This window comes from Monopterus albus, unplaced genomic scaffold (genome assembly GCF_001952655.1).
Source record: "Monopterus albus unplaced genomic scaffold, M_albus_1.0 scaffold63.1, whole genome shotgun sequence".
NCBI lineage: Eukaryota > Metazoa > Chordata > Actinopteri > Synbranchiformes > Synbranchidae > Monopterus > Monopterus albus.
The window spans coordinates 2,208,845-2,232,433 of record NW_018127943.1 but is presented as its reverse complement, the minus strand read 5'-3'; the positions used below and the strand labels follow the sequence as shown (position 1 = coordinate 2,232,433).

General features: G+C 39.0%; 1 protein-coding gene across 19 annotated transcripts in view; it reads right to left on the bottom strand.

Moving 5' to 3' along the window:
• The window catches only part of ptprk (protein tyrosine phosphatase receptor type K), a 103,513-nt gene that overhangs the window by 40,214 nt on the left and 39,710 nt on the right, over positions 1-23,589 (bottom strand). For all 19 annotated transcript variants that reach the window (XM_020603949.1, XM_020603952.1, XM_020603950.1 and 16 more), the window contains 9 exons: positions 22,025-22,147; positions 17,587-17,747; positions 16,057-16,108; positions 15,898-15,956; positions 10,473-10,554; positions 8,942-9,057; positions 7,429-7,603; positions 1,339-1,451; positions 485-665 (listed from right to left, as the gene is read on the bottom strand). In XM_020603949.1, the coding sequence (XP_020459605.1) occupies positions 485-665; positions 1,339-1,451; positions 7,429-7,603; positions 8,942-9,057; positions 10,473-10,554; positions 15,898-15,956; positions 16,057-16,108; positions 17,587-17,747; positions 22,025-22,147 (1,062 nt within the window). The remainder of the gene's footprint in view (positions 1-484; positions 666-1,338; positions 1,452-7,428; positions 7,604-8,941; positions 9,058-10,472; positions 10,555-15,897; positions 15,957-16,056; positions 16,109-17,586; positions 17,748-22,024; positions 22,148-23,589) is intronic.

Here is a 23,589-nt window from a genome sequence, read left to right as displayed (position 1 = left end):
AGTGAGAAAGGTGGAGAGAGAGCGTCTAGTATTTTAGTCACTCTTTCTCTCAGATCACTGAGCAACCACAGACTGACCCAAGCTCTCCCCTCCTTTCTTCAGCTCTTCTCACTTTCGTCTCACTGTCTGCTCAGAGCACAAACATCACTCCACCAACTAAAATATATATATATCAAGACAAAAAGAAAAAAAACGAAAACAAAAAACAGTAGATGGACCGCTAGATTATTACACAGGCAGAAAAAGATATAAGCCAGAGCAGACCACACTCGACTAAGTGCCCTACATTTTTCTTGAGGACATGTATCCACCCTCACAGAATTCATGATAGTTAATAGTGTGAGGAAATATTTTAAAGTATACAGTATTTTGGTAAACAACATAATAATTCAAGATTAGAACTGATTTACTGATGGCTGTCTTCTTTGTGGTGATCACAGTTTAGCCACATTTCTTCAGTACGTACTATGTGTCTATGGCCTACCTGCACATTTGGTCCGGGTAATCAGTGGTGGTCCAGGTTTGCCTGTCCCTCCCTCTCCTGGTCTGGTTAGTAAGACTCTGATCTCATATTCTGTGTCTGGGTCCAGATGCCATAGCTTATAGTTGGGAGAGTTCACAGCATGAGTCTCCGTCCAGGTGCCGGATGTCATACGGTACTCGACCTACAGCAAAGAATAAAAATGACATGGTATAGTTTAATTAAGTAATAATCAAGAAATCATACTCAGCATCAACGTAAATGTTAAATTACCACTTAGCTTAAAGGAATAATTTGACAGCTTAGGCAATTCTGCTGTAGGGTTTCTTTCCTAGAGTTACATGAGAGGATTAATACCATGCTCATAACTGACCTTCACATTTATTCAAAAATAAAGCTACTCTTAGTTTAACTTATCAAAAAGACTGAAATCTTGGGAAACAGCCTGGCTAGTGCCAAAGCTGAAAACAACAATTTTGCATATTATCACAATATTTCTATATCAATTTTGGACTGAGTCCTCCTATTTTGAGTGTTTATGCTAGGCTAAGATAACTGCCTGCTGGTTCTAGCTTAACATTAACACAACTACTTTAAGTCACAGGAGGAAAATAATTTCACAAAGAGCTGCATTATTATTTTGACATGTCATTTGGAAACACTGCTTTCCTTTGAAAGGATAAATGGTCACTTCTGTGGTCAGTTATTGCTACTGATGCAAAATCTGATGGTTATTGATGTCATTTTTAAGTGCAATACATCATCACGTTGATGCCCTGATTTACACTGGCTTCCTAGAACACCGCTGCATAGAATTTATGGCTTAAAATTCACACAATATTTTACACAGAACATACCTCTTTCAGTATAATAGGCCCATCTCCAAATATGGAGTTAGCATTGAGCTGAATCAGCAGGTACGTTGGGCCAACACCCAGCAGCTGGGGTGGTGCGATGGGGTGCGGTGGCTCTGAGGAGAGAAAACAATGAACATCATAAGGGAAGGTTTCAAAGGGCCTCACAAGATGAAAGAAACAGTGAAACAAGGCAACAATAAAACAAAAGAAGGCAGTTGCACAAGGACTGACATGTTGTAGTTTCTGTGATACAAAGCCTCATTTGTGTAACAGCTCACATGTGATGTGTGAGCAAATATTTTAAATAAACTACTAGTGAATAATGACAACTAATGGAACAAATCATTAAAAACTCCCCGATGAGGGGTAACAGCTCTGACCTGCAATGTAATGACAGTAGAGCTGTGTCTTGGTGAACTCATTTGCTAAACATGTCCAGCCATTCAGTGCCAGAGAGAAAACACTAACTCCTGTAAGACCCACTGAGTTCAGGTACATGCATTTTATTTGTAGTGGCTGGATTCAGGGATTGTGACATCCCACATCCCAACATAAGATTTTAAAAGACTATACTTAAGTATTTGGAATCCTACATGTACCGTAACTGCTTTTTTTAATGTAAAACAGTTGTGACCATATGTGAAATGTGTCTTATTTAAACTGTATATGTTTAACACTTGTACACACAGCTTTCTTGAAAAAGAGATCATAATCTTGGCATCACAATGAAGTAATGAGCTGTATTTCTAAAAGGGGCTTTGGTTTGAAAATTGCTTACTAGAGGCAATAACAATAGGTGTGCATCTAGATTTAAAGATTCTTTTCTGCACATTTTATTAGTAGACTGCTTATGGTGCCATTTGGTGTGTGTATCCCAGTGTAAAATCAATTTCACAAATTTACCTTATTTTTCTCTCATTTTCTTCCCTTCATTTGAGATCTACGATTATATCTCTTAGTATAGATTTAGCAAAAGAAACAGCAAAGCACAATGACCTTTACATGCTTGTGCCATTAAGATTTTCCAATACACTTAAGTACAATGATTGGTTGAGAAATTACATTTAATTTTAAAACATTAAGCATTTAGACATACAGATGTAAGTACTACACTGCACGATGCGTTCAGTCAATAAATTCTGTCTATGTACTTGTACGTATATATAATGGATATGTGATGATTCATAGCCACACAATCAGACTAAATGTCAAGCATCTATGATTGACAAGCCCAAAGCACCACATGCACAACCTCTAAAAACTCTGCATCAAAGATTCATCTACTTGACACACACACACACACACACAGATCAACACACAAATTAATCACGAACACTCTCCACACTCACAGACGGTGATCTACCTCATATACAGTAAATCTTATAGATTCATCTCTCTCAGACACATTCTCAGATATATCTCCTGGCTATACTGCTATCTGCGTGATGATGATGATGTTGTTTTTTTTTTTTTTTTTTGCAATATAGCCAGCTGCAGTCATATCATATTGCCATGAGTATTATCTAAATGATTTGTGTGCATATGTGCTACCGTGCCTGTTGTTCCATTAATAGTTACATTTTTCACTGCCGCCGCCTTTTTCTCTTTGTGTGCATCTAAATCTGAGTGTTTGTGTTTCCGTGCATTGAACGTGGCTGTCAGAGAGGTGCAGGCTGGGAAGCGTCTTTTCAGCAACAGATGAAACACTGTAGTTTGACAGCACATGCACGTGTGCAAAGACAGATGCACGCACACACACGTGTATAGCTGCACTCAGATAATGAAGGCTGAAGTGACTTCAGAAAACCAACAACGTCAACAACATGTCAGCATGCAATGCCATCAAATAAACAAAGTAAACAACTTGATGGTAACAAATAAAGAAATAAAGCAAACACTCACAAAGATACATTTACTCAAGCACACAAAACAATAGGTGCAGCTTGAATATTTGTTTGTGTATTACTTAAAAACCTATTGAATCAGTAAAAGGTAAATAATAGAAATAAAAACGAAACAGTAAGAAATGTAAGTGGGTCATTATGTGACTCCAGAGGAAAAACAAGAGCTGGAATAAGCTGATGCTTTTGATTTTCTTCTGTTTTTGTTCCATCAGTTATTATTTGTACAGATGACCCAAAAATATATACAGTATAACAAATCATCAGTGGTGCTGTTTTCCAAGGGTTTATTGTCACCATCTTTTTTTACTATTAATCACATGTGTTCCCGCTCATCACTTCTTAGTTTTGGGGTCAAATGTAAATGATAATAACAAAACAAATCAACAAACAAAATAACTTGACCTTTTCCCCACTGCCACTCACTTCCTTTTATATTAGAATATAAAAAAAAAACAACTTCTGAAGCATTGAAGATGGGTTGGTTGATATTCAGACTTAACAGTTGTAGTAAACACATCAGGACAGAGACAGAGTCAGACATAGTGAAATAAAGAGGACAGACAGATATTCCACTGGTGACTGGTGCCCAGTAGGCATGTTCTTTTTTGTTGTCCATCATCAGCAACCTTGTCAATAAAGTTAGCTTTCACAAACCCCTGTTGACATCACCATGGGACTCACTGGAGGACATCTGACCTCCAGAGCTAGAGAGGAGTGTGTGTATGAGTCCACAACAGTGGTAGTAGGTTTTCTGTAGTTCCATAACGCCTGAAGCTTGAGCTGTCACTGTTGCTTAGACTGAGAAAGTGTGTGTCTGTGTATGACAGGTTAAAAAAATTGAAAGGGACATTTTAGAAGTGACCATTACTGGTTTAACATAGTGGTATACATTCAAGTTGGTTGTGTCTTCTCCTAAGTCTGATACACGCACGTGTTTGTGTGCTTGCATGTGACAGTAATATTGCAAGAGCTTTTTAGGCCATGGGTTGTGTGTAATGCAAACTGGCATGGTTGATTTGTGTGTGTGTGTGTGTGTGTGTGTGTGTGTGAGTGTGTTATGGTGTGCAATACACGCTGGTGTGATGATGCACTCTGTCACCGTAGGAACCAGAGGGCAATGCTTTATTAAAGCTCGACTTTGACCAAACCACCAGCGACACAAACACACACACATACACACAGTTAAATACACAGTCGGACTCTCTCATAGGTCTTTGTGTCTCTGCGCACAAATACTGTAGACGCTGTTCATCTACAGTGAAACTTGTGAAGACAGGGCCACTGCTACTTTCCATCATCCATCAGTCCAGTGCTGAAACACAGGGCTGGGTATCAAATCTTTGTACTTTAAAAAAAAAAAAAAAATCCAACTGAACTGTGTACATAGCACTGAATATCAAAACTATGGCACAACCTTTGACCCCTCAACTCACGTCCAGCTAATAAGACGTCACCAACATAGGTGTCAGTGGATCAAACTGGATAACTATTGAGAAAATAATTGGCAGATTCATCAATAAAAAATAACTGTCAGTTGCTGCCTTATTAGACTGTTTAGTTTCATTTTAGTTTTGTTTGGTCAGTCAAAACAAGCAATTTAAAGGATATCAGCTTGTGCTGAGTTAAAAATATTAACTGCTGAATAACTGTAAAAACTATGGGCAGGTTATTTGATAAGCAAAACATTTGTTCAGTGTTAGATTTCTCTTGAGGCAGAGAAAAATGTCTTAAAAATGATCAGGCAATCCCACGTCTCACCTCTCCTGCTCCCATGATGCGGCTCTGTCACAGCAAAAATGTGCTTCTTTTCTCTGATCTTGACAGCTCCAGCACACACAGAGGGATGTGATAATGGCACATCTCAGTCATCTACATGTTATAAATATCAATAGACTAGGCCTGCATATACCTGCATCGAGGCAATCTCACATCACCTAGCGGACCACTTTTCAGGCTTTGAAGATGAAACCTGGGTTACTGTCCAACTGCCAAACATTTTTCATGTAACACAAGTCATATTTTGACACTTCCTTATGATTATTTCTTCCATCTTTCATGTTCGTATGAATCCTACCTTAATATAATAAAATCCTGCCTCCCATCTTTCTCCTTGTCTCTTCAGTTTGACTGTAAATAAATACTAAAATATAAAGAGTAAAAACATTAGTGATGCACCTTAACTCTGCCCATATTCATGGTTGTCAATGCCCTGCAGGAACAGCAAATCTCCAACATGCATACATTTCAAGAAGTGAAATAAACACGCTTCTTTGATTTCTCACTGGCTCTCATCTCCCATCTAATATTTCTAATAAATAAACATGAGGCTCATCTCCTTCCATATTCATACATGCAGTCCTCGTTCTTTTATTGTGATATCATTCTAACAACCAGACTGGATCAATATTCACAATTGCCAATATCCCTCAGAGCTCCAGAAGCATCTTGTCACAGATTGTGAAAGTGGCTCATTCTCTAACCAGTGCCTGGCTACAAAACACACTGCACTCACTGGGTCTTATTGAGATTGAATCTATGTTCATATATTTAGATTGGTCCTATTTGTGTTTAGACATCATGTCTCCGGTTGTGTGAATTCCTCATCTTGCTCCTATTTGCCTTCTCATATTCAAAAAAAGTTTTTCATAATAAATAAACATTAGCCACTTATATATTCTTATTAAACCTGCAAGTTCCTGAAAAGAAAGTATGTCTCCAAAATCACCAGATTTTGTGAGCAAAGAAAAAACATTGATTCCCAGCAGGGACTGAAACCCTAGCTCATAGTTGAAACTGGACAGTATAAAAGCTCTATTACCTGAGTCACACCAGCTAGAATTCATATTCATGGTGCCAGCTTCTGCTTTGATTTCTCATTTCTTTCACCTCTGCCATCCCGTATGCAGAATAATAAACATGACTATGCGCAGCTGTTTACATATTCAGACATATTCCTGATTCTGATATGGATATTCTGACTGTTTACACTTAACTTTTCATCACCATCTCCGCTTCTCTCTTTGCTCACCCTCTGTCTCCCACTTCTTCCCCCTCCCTTGTGTCACCCCCCATATCATTCTTTCTGATTCTCTTTTGCCTTTAGCACAGCAAAACTAAATTTATTTATATAGCACATTTCACTCCAGGGGAGATTCAGTGTACCTCACGTTAAAATCAAAACACAACAAAAACATATATACTGTATACACACACACACACACACATATATATATATACACACACACACATGAATGTAGACATGCCTCTCTCTTTACCCTCCCTCTCTGCCCTCCCACTCTGCCTCTCTCTGGGAGATGAATTGAATATGTAAGCTACTGGATGTGAATGAATAAAGCATCCCATCTCAAACACACATTGGTGACACCTTATTAACCACATGTCAGCTGCACATGACAGCTGGAGTGCACACACATACAATTTCCATTCACACAACCAGAACATGTACACACACAAACAACCTCCACACACTAATACACTATCTCTGTACTGTGTTAATGACTTTTTTTTTTATCAGTCAGATGCTGTCAGTGAATGAATGTGCATTTGATTGGATAGACATCTGACATTCCAAAAAGTTACACACAAAACTTACACACAATACGCATAAGAGCGTGAGAAGCTAGCAGAGGAACAGAGCAGTTACTTCAGAGACTGTAAAAAGTGAAGGTCATTCTTAGCCTCTGAAACTCATTTTTGAAAAAAGACACACCTCACCTAGTTACTGAGGAAGAAACATGGAGCCTATGGCACAGACGAATGGGCTGCACCGGGTTCTGGATTCACAGACGTTACGGCGAGTACACAGTGTTCATTGTTGGTTTAAGCCTCTTTATGAAATGTGTTAACAATAACATAAAGAGGAAATCTCAGGAAACGACATTATCCTTTAAGTAAAAGCAGAAATAACCACAGGTGTAAAGTAACTAAGTACATTTACTCAAGTACTGTACTAAATTATAATTTTGAGGGCTTAGTGAACAGTCAACTGGTTTCCAAAATTACTGAACCACCTTTTTTACTTTCCATTGCAGTTATCTACTAAAGCAGACATATTTTCTGAGACACTTAATTTAAAATCAGAAGTAAAAACAGGAAAGAACACAAAGGAGAGTTGACAGTGAATCAATTCAATGACTATGAATTAGTATTTTTTTTAAATTCTCACCTCTGACGATAAGACCTGCAAAGTTAGACACCCCAGATCCACGATCTGATTGCGTGACACAGCGGTACAGATCTTGATCCTGATTTGTGACTTCTTTAAGGTGGAAAGAGGCAGCAAACCGTCTGTGGTTGATGTTTTTGGTCTGAGCCACAGGAATATCTTCTCCATTTCTCTTCTGAATCACAAAGACAGACAGACAGGTCAGGTGCTGCAGTGGCTGCGGAGGGTTAACTGCCTTGCTCAAGGTCACAAGGCAGAACTGGACCACACACACCCATCTACACACACACTTACTCCCCCCTCCGCCTCACTGACAGCAGGTTTGAAGGTCATGACTACAATAGAGCCATAATGGCATCAGCAGCTATTAAACTCTTAATCATGTTAGCTGCTGGGATGTATGGCCTGCAGTCACACTGTGTGTGTGTCTGTGTGTGTGTGTCTGAGTGTGGATGACACTTTATTATTGGATGTACCAGTCCTGAGGGTGGCGCATTTAGAAGCACAGTGCTTCATCACTTCATCATTACATTAGGGGATTACATATCTATATATATAGATATGTTGCATTTGGTTGTATTTATTTGATAGGGACAGTGCACATTAATCAACATTACAATGTAAATCTGCAGGGAAACTGCTAAGATGCGAAGATGATGAGTGTGATATTAATGGGCTGGTTCCTTTCCAAATTCTTTTATTTGCGAGGGCACTGAGATATCTGACTGAGATTTCTTCCCCCACCTCTTACAAAATAGAGTTGAATTTAATTTAGCTTGTGTTACTCACAGCATAGAGAATATACATTTAAGATAAGAGTCTACTGCTCCTTATAGAAACTATTTCTCTGAGATAAAGTAGTTCCAGTGACTGAACCATTATTTCTGAGATGTGTGATGCTGTTAAAATTTGCAAAGGGTAATCTTTAACACTTTTAGCATAATAAACAAAATTCACCTTATTTGGGTGGAGGCAGAAAAAATACAATTCAAAACTTGGTTAAATAAAACCAAAACAACTTCACAGCTAGAATTGCTACAGAAAAGAAAACATGATGTCTTGTAATATAGCTAAACATCCCCTTTCAACACACTTCACACACATTGCACTTATACTGTGGTTATGGTTTCTTGTTATGAAGTTATGTTATGATATCGTGAGACAGCTTTCAGCATGATGATAAATGTCATCACGTTTTGATATCTACGGGATCTCCTAGCACGAGATCTCCTCACACCCCTATTTTTCAGTCTGTCGCGCTTGTAGATGGGATCTCTAGGTCTGCTCCAAGTTAGCTACAGTCAGCTGAGAATATCCATCTTGAATTACCACAGTCAATAAACAACCTTTTAGCCAAATAGAACAAGAACACATGCAAATCAATCCAGATAAATACAGCATGTGCCTCCAAAAATGGTGCCCACCCCCAAACATTCAACACAGCATGACATACCTTCACATTATCTATACACAAAAACACGGTTTGCATTTATGTGTTTGTATACAGCTGTACCTGTAGCCAGAGTTTATTGTTCGATGTATCTCGTCCCGTAGCAATACACTGAAATGTGGCGTTTTGTCCAGCATTCACCTCCACATCCCCAAGACGTAGAAAATGAGGGGATTTGTCTACAGGAAATGAAATCAAACAAATTAAGGAAGCTAGATTGAGCTTACAGCAAAGTAATATGTTTTTGGTTTTATTTCATCTGTCTGCTAAAAATGGAAATGAGGTAGCAGAGCCAGAGGGTCAGGTTATCACAAGCACACTGTAGATGTTTCAAGACATTTTGGTACCTGAAGGTAAATGTTCATTTTAACCGCAATTACACCTAAGCGGAGCCAGATGAAACCAAAGCTGCATCGCCACTGGGTGGTAACATCAGTGTTTATATTTCATATAGTTTCAGTTTTTAACTACCACACTAAGACCTGAAACAGGCCTTTTAGTCGGAGAAGATACAGCTCAGCTATGACCTTTTTTATTCTGGGGAGGTGATTGCAATCATAGATAGCAGCTCCTATGGTGAATGAAAACACACAAGCTCGCACAAATGCATTCATGCAGTGGCGTGCACACACACAAACCTGTGTGTCCAGAAATGCAGCTGTGAGAATGAATGCTTCCACTGTGGAGACTAAGTACTAATTCCTTTTCAAATACTTGCTGCTTCCTATTAGTGCTGCTCCTCAGCCTTTAAAAGACTGGGGCTCTTTTTTCATATTTTATCAGATTCCAGGTGACTTTACAGACAAAATTAATGTCTACAAATTTTATACATATCGACAGCTTATGACAGAGGCAGAGACAAAAGGAATACCAGGATCTCAGAAACTCTCCAAGGGATTGTGCAAGATAGTTTATTTCTATGACTTATAATCAATAAAATCTATTTAGAAGCAAAATTGTCCTGAAAGATTTCAGCGCTGCTACTAGACAGACGACCAATGGGAGTTGTAATTGCTTCCTTTCCAACATGGGGACCCTCCAGGAACCTGCCTATGGTTTTAGATTAACAGGCCTTTCTGTTAACAGCGACAGCTCGTCATCACAACTCTTTCTTGGCCTCTAGCAGTGAGGACACACTCAAGCGAAGGAGAGCAGAAGACCTGAAATGTAGCGAGAATTTAAAATGAATCGCAGCCTTCAACTCTTTCCTGTCAGTATGAGACAAGACAGCTACTGTTCACCGTGTGTGTGTGCGACTTCGTGTGTGTGTGTTGGTCAAAGAGAGAGAAAGTGCTGAGTGGTCAAAATCTTCTCTATCCATGATTGCCCTAATACCGTCTCATTTACTGCTTCACTCTCCCCCATTGCTTCTTTCTCTGTTTCTCCTTCTCGCTGTCTCCCTTTTTACGCCTCTCATTTTTTTTTGTGACTCGTCTTTCTCCTCTCACTGCATCCCTCCTCTCCTGTGTCACCTTCTCACTTATCTACCCATTCAGCTGCAACAGAAACCATCAGAGGTACAGTCTAATTAGTGGCCAAAGCTATGAGTCTATTCAGTGAACTAGGACTAATTGCTGGCATGCTAACGACTTACCACATGGGTAGCTGAGCACCTGAATGTCGTCTATGGCGATAAACCCGGCTTTGCTGTCTGAGACCTCGGCTTCAAATATGACCTGAGAAAAGACAGAGAAGATTTAGCTACTACTCTCTTCATCATCATTATTGATGAAAACCTTTGTATTAATAAATTTAATGCTTTATGTAAACAGTCTTATTGAGATCATCATAATAAAACAATAAACATATAGTGTTTACTATAAACAAAGTCAAATCCAAAGATTTTTATTTGTGCACACCAAACAGTGGTTCCACCTTATAGAAAGTAATTATTAGCAATTAAAACACCTGAGTGCAATGTTTTAAAATAAGCATCTAAGAACATTAGCTTTTTAATTTACTAATTGGGTTTGTGTGTTTTATTTGTTCAAATTTGTGCTGAGTGTATTTGCAAAATATATAATATATTAATGCAAAGAACATATTAAATCATACAGAAGTCATTATTAGAATATAATGTCATATCTGAAAGTTATTTTCCCTCATTAGTCTGTAAGAGGACAGTTTCAGCAGAGAGCACGAACAACTTAAAACAAAAAATACAAATACAAGAGCAAAAACACAGGAAATGCCGTTCTCAGGAGAAAAGTGAAACTGCATAACATGTAAGTGTTCTGCTTGCAAATCAAAAACCTTTTTATGACACTGTTACCAAATCATCAACCCCTTTTAGCATTGATGCCAAAGCACAAACTGCACCTCTGAAATGAGTTTTAGATGCATTACTGGATGTGTGCACTGGAAGCTACAAAGTAAGACTACTGCTGTTTAAATTTGCTGTCAAAGTGATGGATCTAATTTAAATTGTCAAGGAATATGCTGATAGGTGCCAGCTATGTGCATAAAACTGGATAAACACAAAGCCGCCATCCTGACTGCTGCAGGATTTACACATTCTGGTCAACAAGCCAAGAAGGATAAATGAGCTACTTCCTGTTGGATCATAGTAATCTCCTTTGGTACACATAAAATGGCTGCTACTCAAAATACAAGTAATGAAACCAATGCAGACAAATAGACAATGAAGAGAGCCTAACCTTTTCTTTATCATCCGTGTCTGTCTTTTTTTTTTTTTTTTTGCTTACTTGCATTTTTATTCCCGTCTTTACTTATTTTACTAAATTTATATTGTTTTCAATATGAATTCAAATGCTTTTGGTGAAACATTTTTTTCTCTACTGCCACAAAAGGTCAAACTTTAACTTTGCCCAATATTTGCCTAACTAATTCTCATCGCCATCTGCTTTTCTTTGCATTTTGAACTAAATATTTTTGTTAAAATAAACAGAAAAATTAAAAGGAAAGCAACAAAATGTGGAAATGTGATTTGTAATTGGGGCTGCTGATTCTATTTCTACTTTTAAACCCTATGAAAGTATACACATTCAAACACTGAAGGTGCAGCAGGGTGCCCTTCATTGACATACATCTCCGTCACATAACATCCTGGTAAAGTCCGTTCAAGACTCAAAAGTCACCCAACAACATGGAAAAGTTGTGAAAAGTTCACCTCTAAGTGAAAGCTGTCAATATGTTGGCAGCGGGAGAAAAGAACCTTTCACTTAGAGGTGGCTGTCAATATGTTGGCAGCAGGAGAAAAGAACCTTTCACTTAGAGGTGAGAATGACACTCCATGTATAATGCTAAACATCCTTAAGCCTCAGCCTCATGAGAGGCAACAGAGCCTGCTACTCAGGGTCCATATACTGTATTTCAGGTAGAGCATTAACACTGCAGTCAACAAGAGCTTCCATTTAGCTTCACCTCACTTCATCAACTGAAAAAGAGGATTCACCCCCCACCTCTCCCCAGTCCCCACTCTTTCTGTCTGTCTTTTGCCTTCTCTGTTTTCTAACAGTGTTTACTCAGAGAGGAGCAGTGTAATGAGCAGAGGAAGAGGAGGGAGGAGAGAGGGGCAGGTCACTATCAGAGGGACAGACAGAGAGAGAAAGAGAGCTAGAGGATGAGCAGTTGTTGTCATTCATCACCAGTAAAAGGAAATCTGCCGTGAACTGTTTACCCATTTCTTATCAGCCCCTGCTTGTCATACTCTCCCTCTCTCAGTCTCCCTCCTATGCCAATCTATCTTGTCTCTCTCTCCTATCATCTTTCACCAATAGCTCACTGCGGACCAAAGCAGAAAGACATCAGTTGACTTTAAAAGCCTTCATCTCTGTTTGCCTGCCTCTCTGGCCTCCTGATACTTGCTTATAAGCGTGTTTATTTAGGTAGCCACAACATGACCTAATGATTTCTTGTCCTTTGTATGCAAAGGCATAAAGTTACTCTCTTAAACAGAATCAAGTTTTTTTTTGTATTTACTTCAATATACAGCAATTAACCAGAAGTGTTTCCAAGTGAAATCTCAAGTCAGTTGAGACGAGTCCAAACCAAGTCTCATGCTCTGTGTGGAGGAATGTGCAAGCAGCGCTGGAAAGTAACTAAGTACATTTACTCAAGTATTGCACTAAAGTAGATTTTGAGGTACCTGTACTTTACTTGAGTATTTTCTAGGGGTGTGACAATACACTTAGCTCACGAGACAACATGATACTTTTGGTATTCTGATGCTAATAACTTTGTACTTTTACTTTGAAGTAACATTCTGAATACAGGACCTTTCCTTGCAAAAAGTATTTTTACACTGTGGTATTACTACTTTTACTTAAGTGAAGAATATGAGTATGTCTTCTGACACTGTTTAGTCTTTCACGTCTCTGAATGCTGAATATGAAAAGGACATAAAATTTAAGAGGTGAGTTTGTTTTTAGTTTTCAAATCTCAAGTCACATTTTAAGGCAGTGAAGTCACAAGTTTCACAGCAGTCAAAACAAAGACTCCAGTTTCATTTCTGTGCTTTTAGAAATATGGCTTGAGGCCAAGTCTTAAGTATGTAGCTCTGTTAATGATAATGCATTTCTTGGGAGTTCGTGGTGAATGATGTCCTCAAAGCTCAGGGTCACAGAAACCTGAATACACACATAAGATTGATTGCCACATAAGACAGGTGGTTAAGAATTGTTTTTATCACCTGAGGAACATCTCTAAATTAAGGAAAATGTTATCAAAGGTTGATTTGGAAATGATTGTTCATGCTTTTATTTCTTCACGTGTTGACTATTGTAATTCCCTTCTTATTTGTTGTAATAAGTCAGCCTTAAATCGTCTTCAGATTTTGCAGAATGCTGCAGTAAGGCTTCTTACAGGAACCTCTAGAATAGCTCATATTACGCCTGTCTTATATTCACTTAACTGGTTACCAGTTAAATTTAGGATTGATTTTAAAATTTTAGTGCTAACATTTAGAGCACTTCATGGTCAGGCTCCTCAGTATATTGCTGATCTATTCACCCCATACTCTCCAAAGCGTGTTCTCCGTTCCTCAAGTCAGGCCAGCTTGATGGTCCCCAAAACCCGTTTGAAGACTAGGGGGGACCTGTCGTTTCAGGCTGTGGCTCCTAGACTGTGGAATGCGTTGCTGTCTTTACGCATGGCCGAATCTGTTGATAGTTTTAAGAAGCAGTTGAAGACACACTTTTTAGACAGGCCTTTGGTTGATTTTTAGTTTTTGGTTTTAAATATGTTTATGCAGCTTATTTTATTTTTATGTTATTTTTTGGTTTTTGTTATATTGTCATTTTGTTTGTTCTGCTTTTGTTGATCTTGTGAAGCACTTTGTGATTTTATCTATGAAAGGTGCTATATAAATAAAGCTTACTTACTTACTTACTTACAATCAACTGCCATTTGCTTACTGAATTTACACCATTTCAATTAAGCAATTCATGGATGTGATGGTGGTTAGCTCTGAGGAAACAGCATTGTTCATGCAGGTGTCAGGCACTGACTCACCGATCTCACCAGTGTGAGGCAGGATTACTTGTAGCTCGAGTTTACATGTTTTCTTACATGGGCAAAGCAACTCTGAAGTGAAGAAGGCTGAGCACACTGACATATCATCACTCTAGATTCAGTCTGAGTGATAGCATACATCTTATCAACCAATGACATCTATCACAATGATGTAAGCATGTATGGGCACTGAATAAAAATGCTTAAACCTTCCAGGAGGGGACTTTTTAAGATTAATTTCACATTATAGTCCGAATCCTAAGCTACGTCTGCTGAGTTTATGTACCAGACTAAACCAACAGTCCTACAATACTGTAAATCCTCCTTTCAAATCACTTCAAACTGCTTATAAGTTCTAACACATTTTAATCAACAATCAAACAAGTTGCCAATTACTTTTCACTCAGTCAGCTAATCAATTAACTAATCATGGCAGCTCTAATAAAGTAAAAATAAAATCTGCAGTTGGCTAACTATATTGCAGTCTTCTGACAATCCATGAATTCACTCATTAAGTAAAAGCAATGTTAGGTTTTCATTCAAATAAGGAAGAAACAGACACAAATTAAAAGGTCTACCTAACAGTGCTGCACGGGGGCATGCCTTTTGTGTATGCATGTGTTCTTCTGTGAGTGTGCTCGTGACTACATGTGTCTACATGTGTCTGTCACGTGCCTCGTCTTCCCTTGGTGAAACCAGTCTCATTACAACTCAAGCTAAAGTGCTAACACAAAAACATGTTCAAACATGAAAAAAATGCTTTCATAACCTCAAATCCAATAACCTGTTTCATATCCAGAAAAACCTACATAAGCCTCACCAAACTGGGATGATTATGTTCAATTAAAACATGTTGACACACGAGTTTCAGGCTGGTGATCTCCTCCCATCGTCACTGGGAGAGTAGGCTCCAGATGGGCCATTTGGAGGATGCTTTCACACTTCGCCTTACAGTAATATTATAGGTCCCCAAGCTGTGTGTGTTAACATGATCACTGTGAGTATATGCCTGCTAGGACATTCAGAGACCAGCTATCCTGCAACATGAACATATCTGCCAACACCTGCCAACAAACACATACACAGATCATGTAGCCTGACATAAATTAGGAAGGAAGATGAGATAAACACACATGCACACATGTTCAGCATAGTGCAACAACGGTGTTCATCCCTCCAGTAGACTTTAGAAACTTGGAGAGTCAATACCAAGGTGCACTGAAATTGTTCTGTTGGCACATGGTGGTAAAACACTTTGCTAAGACACTTTATAGTTCTTCCTTTAATTTGTCACCCATCTGTCATCAGTTTGATGAAACACACTCATGCACGTAAACACACTCAACTTGTTTTACTCAGTGTCTTTCTAGCCTAATCGTCACCTCCTGAGTCTCAGTCAACACAGATAAATAAGATGCCTGCCTCATAGCATGTGCATGTGTTTGTACTTCTGTGTGTGTGGTGCTTGTGCACTCACATGAGCAAAACTGGAAATGCTAAAGGAATCATGTATTAATGCAGCTGCTGGTTGTTATTTAAGTAGTTACCTGATATTCATTAGGCCAAAATGTGGAGACAGCGAGTTCAGCTCTCAGCCAGTCTTTACCTGAACAACAAAATTACAGTCAGTGCAAGCAAATAAAATTGCAAGTGTGAGAAAAGGTTATGAAATGAGAATTTGAGTGGTGCTCTGAGGCAGTGTGTACCAGTGAAGGATGTCACGTTCCATATGGGGTTGGCCAAAGGACCTTTGTTAACCTAAAGATGACAAAACAAAGAATAAAATATATTTGTCATAAGATGGCATGCAAAATGAGCATAGTAACACTTAGCCCACTACATTTAGTGATCCACTGAGAGAGGTCTCCTTTCTGTCACCCTGAGATGTATTCAGTTAAACAAAAAAATATTAATGCAATACACAATTAGACCATCTAAATCCAATTTTTAGTTTAGAGTCAGCTACAGTACAAACCCTCTGGACTGGCAGGGGTTCAATGTCTTACTCAGCAACACTTGCTACTTCCCTCTTAAAAAGAGTGATAAAACCAGTAAAATGACAGCTGTCTAGCAACTCTTAGGGCAGAGACACACCAAGCCGGCATGAAAAAACTAGCAGTGACGTAGGCCAACTGTAGAGTCGCCTCATGTCTGGGCCAGTTGGGTCAAAAAATGGCACTTGAACACACTGCACAGACTACAGCCAAATATGTATGATCTGTGCCTGCGTGAGAGCAATAACTCCCCATACCAGCAGGTGGCGGTATCTGTAATCTCCATTCAGAAAGGGAAAGAAGAAGAGCTAGACTTTAAATATACAGTTCAATCTACAAACAAAGCAGCTCTCATTCACAACAGCTGCTGTCTATAGCTGCTTCTATTCGAGAATCTGTCTGAGAAGAAGTTGCAAATGGCACAGCCGTTCTCTGCCGCTGGTCTTTTGGTTGTGGAAGAAGAAAAGAGGTTGTGGAGACAAAAAACAAGGAGAAACTGCGCCAAAGGGGAGAAATCATAAGATACTATATCCTGAATGATTCTCTTCTCATGCCCTGATTTGTTAAGCTGAACAGCCGATCAGAGTGGTCTCCCTCAACGACAGATATGTCCACTAGGATTGTGGATTGTACTTTCACAGGTGTCCAATAAAATAACAATCTTACACCATGATCTCAACATACAAACACTCTCAGTGAATTTAAATTCCATTATTGCTGTTTGTAAAAGCCAGCATTTCAATGTGAAATTAGGTACTAACTGGCTTAATTAGGCATCTTTGCACAATGTCTTGTTAAGACAAGGCAGTCAGCTGCCTCTGTCACATGTAGCTGCTTTGCTTGTGGTTGTTTTTCATAAAATCCAGACCACATTTCCCATGAATACTGCTTTTTTTAACTAAAGACGAGCTTCACCATCTGTTACAAACAGAAAGCTTTAAGTCAGCATTTTAACTCATCTGGAGTTGTTTGGGGAGTAAAGCAATCTTGTGTTTTGTAAAAAAAAAATAAAAAGAGAGAAAGAAAGAAGTTTGAAAGAAAGTAAAATAAAATCAAACCTCATACAATGTAAATTGCCTGAAGGCCAGTAAGTAGGTTTAAATTTGTCTTTATTTTAATGCTCATGTGTGAAAATTAATAAGGCAAGAAGAGCTTGTTTTCTGGACATGTAAAAGTATATAAACTTTTGTTGCAGACAAAAAACCAGCAGTATTTCTGTTCTAGTGTGCTGATGTTCAGTACCTTCACCAGGACATTAAGGGTGCCAGGGCTGGAGCCATCAGGGCTGGTGAGGAGATAGTTGAAGTCAATACAGTGAGTATCATTCTCCTTCATGACTGGCAGCTGAAACCTAGCCTTCTCCCCGACATCATACTGAGAGACATCCACATACATGTAGGAACCTGGACACAGAGACAAAGATGAGGAGAGGGTCATCAAAGCTGAAAAACATAATAAGAGATAGATTGGGGTCACTGTGTTTTTTCAGTCTGGCCTGAATCATGACCCATGAATCAATTGTTTGTACTTAAACACTACATACCTGCTGAAATTCACTGCTTTAAGAGACCAGTAGAGGCATACTGTGACTTAGAGTGAGTACCACTGTTTGTATGACCGGACATGCCAAAGAGTAAACTGTATGCTCACAGCTGATGCTACATGCATGAGTAAACCAACTGTCTTTGCTTTCATGCAGCATAAAAATTACTCTTACATGAAAACATGAGCATCTGAGAACAGTGATTAAATGTGTAAAAAAGTACTCTACATCCTACAAGACATTGCAATATTTCTTACCCTTTGTTTTTCTGTGTTTTCTAACTTCCACATAATTTCCACATTTCACATGCTGTGGTCTGCATGTGATAAATAAAAATCCCCAAAAACTGCCACTTAAAACAGAGCATAACAGAATACAATAAGACAGAATTAAATGCCAATTAAACAGAACTGAATTGAATAAAATGAAAAACAATACAATGCAATATAATACAACACAACATCTGAACCTTTCACTTTAAATGGTTAATTCTATTTGCACATTATACCATATACAATATGCTCTATACAATAGGATCTAGGACAATGGTGATTATCAGCTATTGTTTAGCTAATCTACTGTGAGAAAACACTTTCCTCTGCAGAACAGAAACAATAAAACAGGCCTGTGCAGCCTTTCAGTACCAAACATTATATCCTAGTTATTGGTTTGGCACGTCTTCTCTCTTGATCTATTTTTTCCTCTGTCTTTAACACCCAGCCCCCAACTCTACATGCACATAAACACACCTCTACCCTTGCCACTGAAGCATTACAAAAATCCTCTTTCCTGGTTCTGAATGTCACCAACAAGACTCAAAACAACTGTGTCCAAGTTGAACTACTGCCAATCAAAAAAAGGGGGAAAAAAGCCAGCACCATTATCTCCCTCTCCAACACTGTCACCTAAATCCATCTAAATGAACACATGAAGGATGTCACTCCTGTTCCTTCACTTTGGCACTGAAGCAAATATGGTGACATGAGAAAAGTGCCTTTAAGATGACTATTAAGATGGTGTGCCAGCTAAAAATACTCCTATCAGTCAGAGACCCAGATATGTCATATCAACATGGCAAAATATAACCCTAAGCACGTCAGCTAATCATAATACTGCATGCTTCAAAATAGGTGAGTTATATTTGTAAATGATTACAATATTTGGTTGACAAAGTCTATTTATGGTTGCAGGGTTATTGAAATAATAAAGGTATTCAATGATATTAGGCAAAAATTCTTCAATTTGAGCTGAGAGAGATTTAGAACAATAATAATATCTAATCTGCAAAAAATAGCATTGGAAAATATGAGTAATAAAAGAGTGACAGTACATGGAACTGATACAACACCCGTGCTAAGAAAGCAGACCCTGTGATGCCAAGAACATCTGACACCTGAAGTCTGCCAGTTTCTAAAATGGCTGATGTCTTTGAACTCCCAAAGCACAAAATGGCTGCTAATAGAATGATGACACAACATAATGATGGGGTTAAAAATACCCCCATGACAGCCTTAAGACCCAGATATGTCACATGCAGTAACAACAACAGTGGCACTGTGGTAGACAGAGGACAGTATTCTACAGCAAAACAATAACAGCCTGCTGTTGGGGTAACAGCTAAAATAACAAATAACAAAATGTACAGCTCGTCCAGACTGCAGAAACATGACTCCCCACTGGAAGTGAGACAGGGCGCATTTCTCTAGCTGATGATGAAATATGAAATCTCTTTTGAGATCATCTTTATTTTATTTTCAATCACCACAGCTCTTGCTGTTCCTAATGTTCAGCTCTTGCAAAGACTTGTCAGAGGGGTTTTGATTTGATGGTAGTTTTTAGGCCATGCATGATCTGTGTTGCTGTATTCGTTATGATTTGGTCATTATTAAAACATCCGGGGGACAAGGAGCCAGCTCTGCTGCAGTTTAAATGCCTTTCTTCTCCTGCCTTATTAGACAGTACACAGTAGAAAACAAGAAGAAAGAGAGAATGGCATGCCAAATAGGTTTAGAGTGGTACTGGCTGACAACATTAGGAGTCAAGAGTATCTGGTTCAGTCCACTGAGCCACACAGCCCCAGCCCATGAATGTTCAACTGGCACAACACACGTTGTCAGCGTAGCATTTAGACTCTGCCATGGTGACTAGTGCCAGCATCAACCCCAGAGAGATTACACAGAAGAGGGTTTTCTCTATTACAGAAGTGGCCAGCCCATCCCTACACATTCAGTATTGCCACACTCAGTGGCTATTTGCCATTTGATTCCAAGCACAAACAGCAGGTAGCACCTGGGATGAATCACTGTTGGTTCTGAACAACAAAAGTATGACTGTTGGCTGAACAATCTGATGACTCAAAGCATTCTGCATAAAACACTAAGAATCTTTTTCTACTGCTAATACCTTTGGCAATATATAACCCCTCCTTCCTAAACTACTAATCAACTAAATAAATTCACTCCCAAAGTTCTTTCATACGCCAAATACTAAGGCAGTAATTACCCTTTTGTTGTCAAGGGTCAAAAGGCAAACAGGTTTAATGCCACTGCTCTTCCTGCCATGCCCTCAGGAAGACTGCAGCTAGCCAGACCGGAGTAGCCTCATGTAAATTACTATTGGCTTGAGAAAACAGAGGTTCTAATAATAAACATCACCCATGTGTTCCCAGGCAAGGCATTTGAGCTACCAACTCAACCTCTCACCCATTTCCTACTACTCCTTCCAAATAAAAAAAACCAAAACCAACTTCTGAAATTGTAATCCCCTCCAGCAACCTCATTTCCTCCCACTGCACCACTGCCCCACACCCTGCTGGCATTATTAACACATCAAATGTCAGTTCATGCTACGTTACCTTTAGGCAAGGCTCTGAAACACACCCCACGCCCCCTCCAACCCCCCAACCAAACTCTCCAAGCCATTAACCTGCTCTGCCATCCTCGTGCCCCAGTACATTCCACTAGCTTCTACAGGCACTAATGCCTTGCTAATTCTAGGCATTACCTCTGCACTCTTGGGCAAAGTATTTAACCTCTTCAAACTGCCAACCCTGCCCTCTCTGCATAGTAACACCACTTGGTATTAATAGCACTAAATGCTAGACTTTGGCTCTGTACCATTGAGCAAGGCACCCCACACTTGTGTCACTGATTAAATTTATGCAAGACCACATGTACCAGACAGCAACACACTGTTTTGGGAGGAAATGTGTATATGTTAAAACTGTAAAGAGCTGGTGTTGAACTGAACCTTTCTCTAAATGTCAATGTGGCTGGGTTGTCATGATGATAAGTATGAGAGAAACATAATGGCATTGCATTGTCATGGAAACAAAGTCATAATTTTCCTAACAAATGAGGGGAAGATAGGAAGGGAAAGAAGATGAGGAAAGGAAACGGGTGGAGGGAAGGAGGAAACAGAAGATGAAAGGACAGGATGGGACAGGAAAAAGAAAGGAAATGAGATAAAGAACCTAAAAGAAATGAACAAACTGACATTTCTTGTTCCATTTTAACACTATTTCATCATTGCGGTAAACCTCATTTTTCATGCACCATTCTTTATCTGTTTTTAGTTTTGTAAAGCCAGTTACTATCTCAACATCACATAGATGGATATTGTTATAACATTTTGCTTTAACATTGTAAAGTAGGCAACCTTCCCTGTTCCCTGCTGTTGATTAATGACCTCATATTCTGTTAATTAGACCCTCAGCCCTGAGGCAGAAAGATTTAATTTCCCCTTCATCATCATCATGGAAGAAAAAAGCAACTGATTAAATAGGAGAGGAGAGGAAAGGAGAGAAAAGAGAGGACAGCATGTCTTGAAAAAGAGGTGAGAGTGAGAAGATGTGGATGAGATGCAGAAGTGGACAGGTGTCAGTGGTATTAATAGGGCTGTCCAGAGCAGCATTTTCTTGGGCCTTGCTAGTAATTGCTGGTGAATAGTTGAACACTAACAACTGCAATACTGTTTATACGGTATAGCCCTTTTCAGACATGAGATATGTAACAATGCTGCTTCATCAGTCTGTTAAGTACTAAAGTACAGCGCTGGACTGAATTTCTTTCCCCACCGGGAGGAGATGGACACTAAATGGAGGTGATCAGATCTGGTGACAGAAACATCAAGCCTCACCTTGTGGTAGATCCGGGGACACATATGGTACTTCCTTGGTGTTGATGTGCGTCCAGTCAAAGTCATCATAGGGATCTTGCTGGTAATCACACTGAGAGAAACCTTCATCAAATGTACAGCTGCCTGCAAAGAGAAACAAAAGATTTAGTTCACCTCAAATGATGAATAGTTAATGAACAAATTCACTGAATCTAACATGAATTCCTCTCTGGTCTTATCCAGTAAAACTTTCCTGTATGTGGTTTTTCTGTGCATATCTTGGTCTCAGCTCATTAACAAACCACCAGGAGACTGAGCTCCAACAATCACTCAAGGCCAGTCAGGATCAACCATCGGGGCCTCCAGCTGATCATCTGAGCCCATCACCACCACCTCAGGACGACCATGTGTGAACTGGCCACCCCTGGGCCTGCCTACAAAGGAACTCGCTCTAATACAGAGAGACGCCGCTTGTCCCTGATGGTTAGTTAAATCAATCAACTTGCAATGATATGTGGGTTGTACTGGCAATATTGCTGAGAGCAATATCATGATGGGTACTGCTAGCTATCTGATTCATTGACCTAGCAATGGCTTGTGTTAATAAAATGACTAGGAGAACTGTGGATAAGAAAAACCACAATGTCATGTGATCCAAGTCACTGGTAGCTAGTGATCACAGAAATGCATCATCTGTGCACTTCTTGAAGTTGCCTAAAGTACTATTGGATGACAAGGATAAAATCTTTTATTTATAGTTTTATTATAGTGATATATGTCATGATGTAGCTAAAATCTAAGATACTGTATATTAACTCTAATGTTCATTTATATGACAATGATAAATCTATTATTTGGTTTATTAATTGTCACAAAATAGCAAAAATGTCCCAAGCCTTGTTTTGTCTAAACAACAATATAAAACCCAAGTATATTCAAGAAGACTGACAGCAAATATGTACATTTGAGAAGCCAGAACCAGTGCTTACATAACAATGAATTTGTTATTAAACCAAACCCAAGATGATAATAAATAGTTTATCACAATATGAATATTATATACATTTTTGCCAAAGTCTAGGCTAAAAACATGACTGAACATGTTGATCATACCAAATCTGCAAAAAAAAAAAAAAATTAAATTGAATAAAAAGGTCAAACATGCTTGGTTCTCATGGTAAGACTATTTTTGTTTAGCCACTGTTCTGATCAAAAGAACTCTGACAGAATGAAGAATGTTAAAACTGTATGCAGCTTAAACTCCATCCATCCATTATCTATACTGCTTATAGTGTCACAGGGAGGGCTGGAGCCAATCCCAGCTGGCACTGGGAAAGTGGCAGGGTCCACCCTGGACAGGTTGCCAGTCTATCACAGAGCTGACACTTAGAGACAAACAACCACACACACTTTAGAGTCGCAAATCAATGTAAGCTGCATGTCTTTGGACTGTGGGAGGAAACCGGAGCACCTGGGGAGAACCCATGCAGGGACAATGACAAAGTCTACAGAGAAAGGCACCATGTTGGCCAGGGATAAAAACTGACTAAACAAGGACACAAAAAATGTTTCTCTGGTGCAAAATG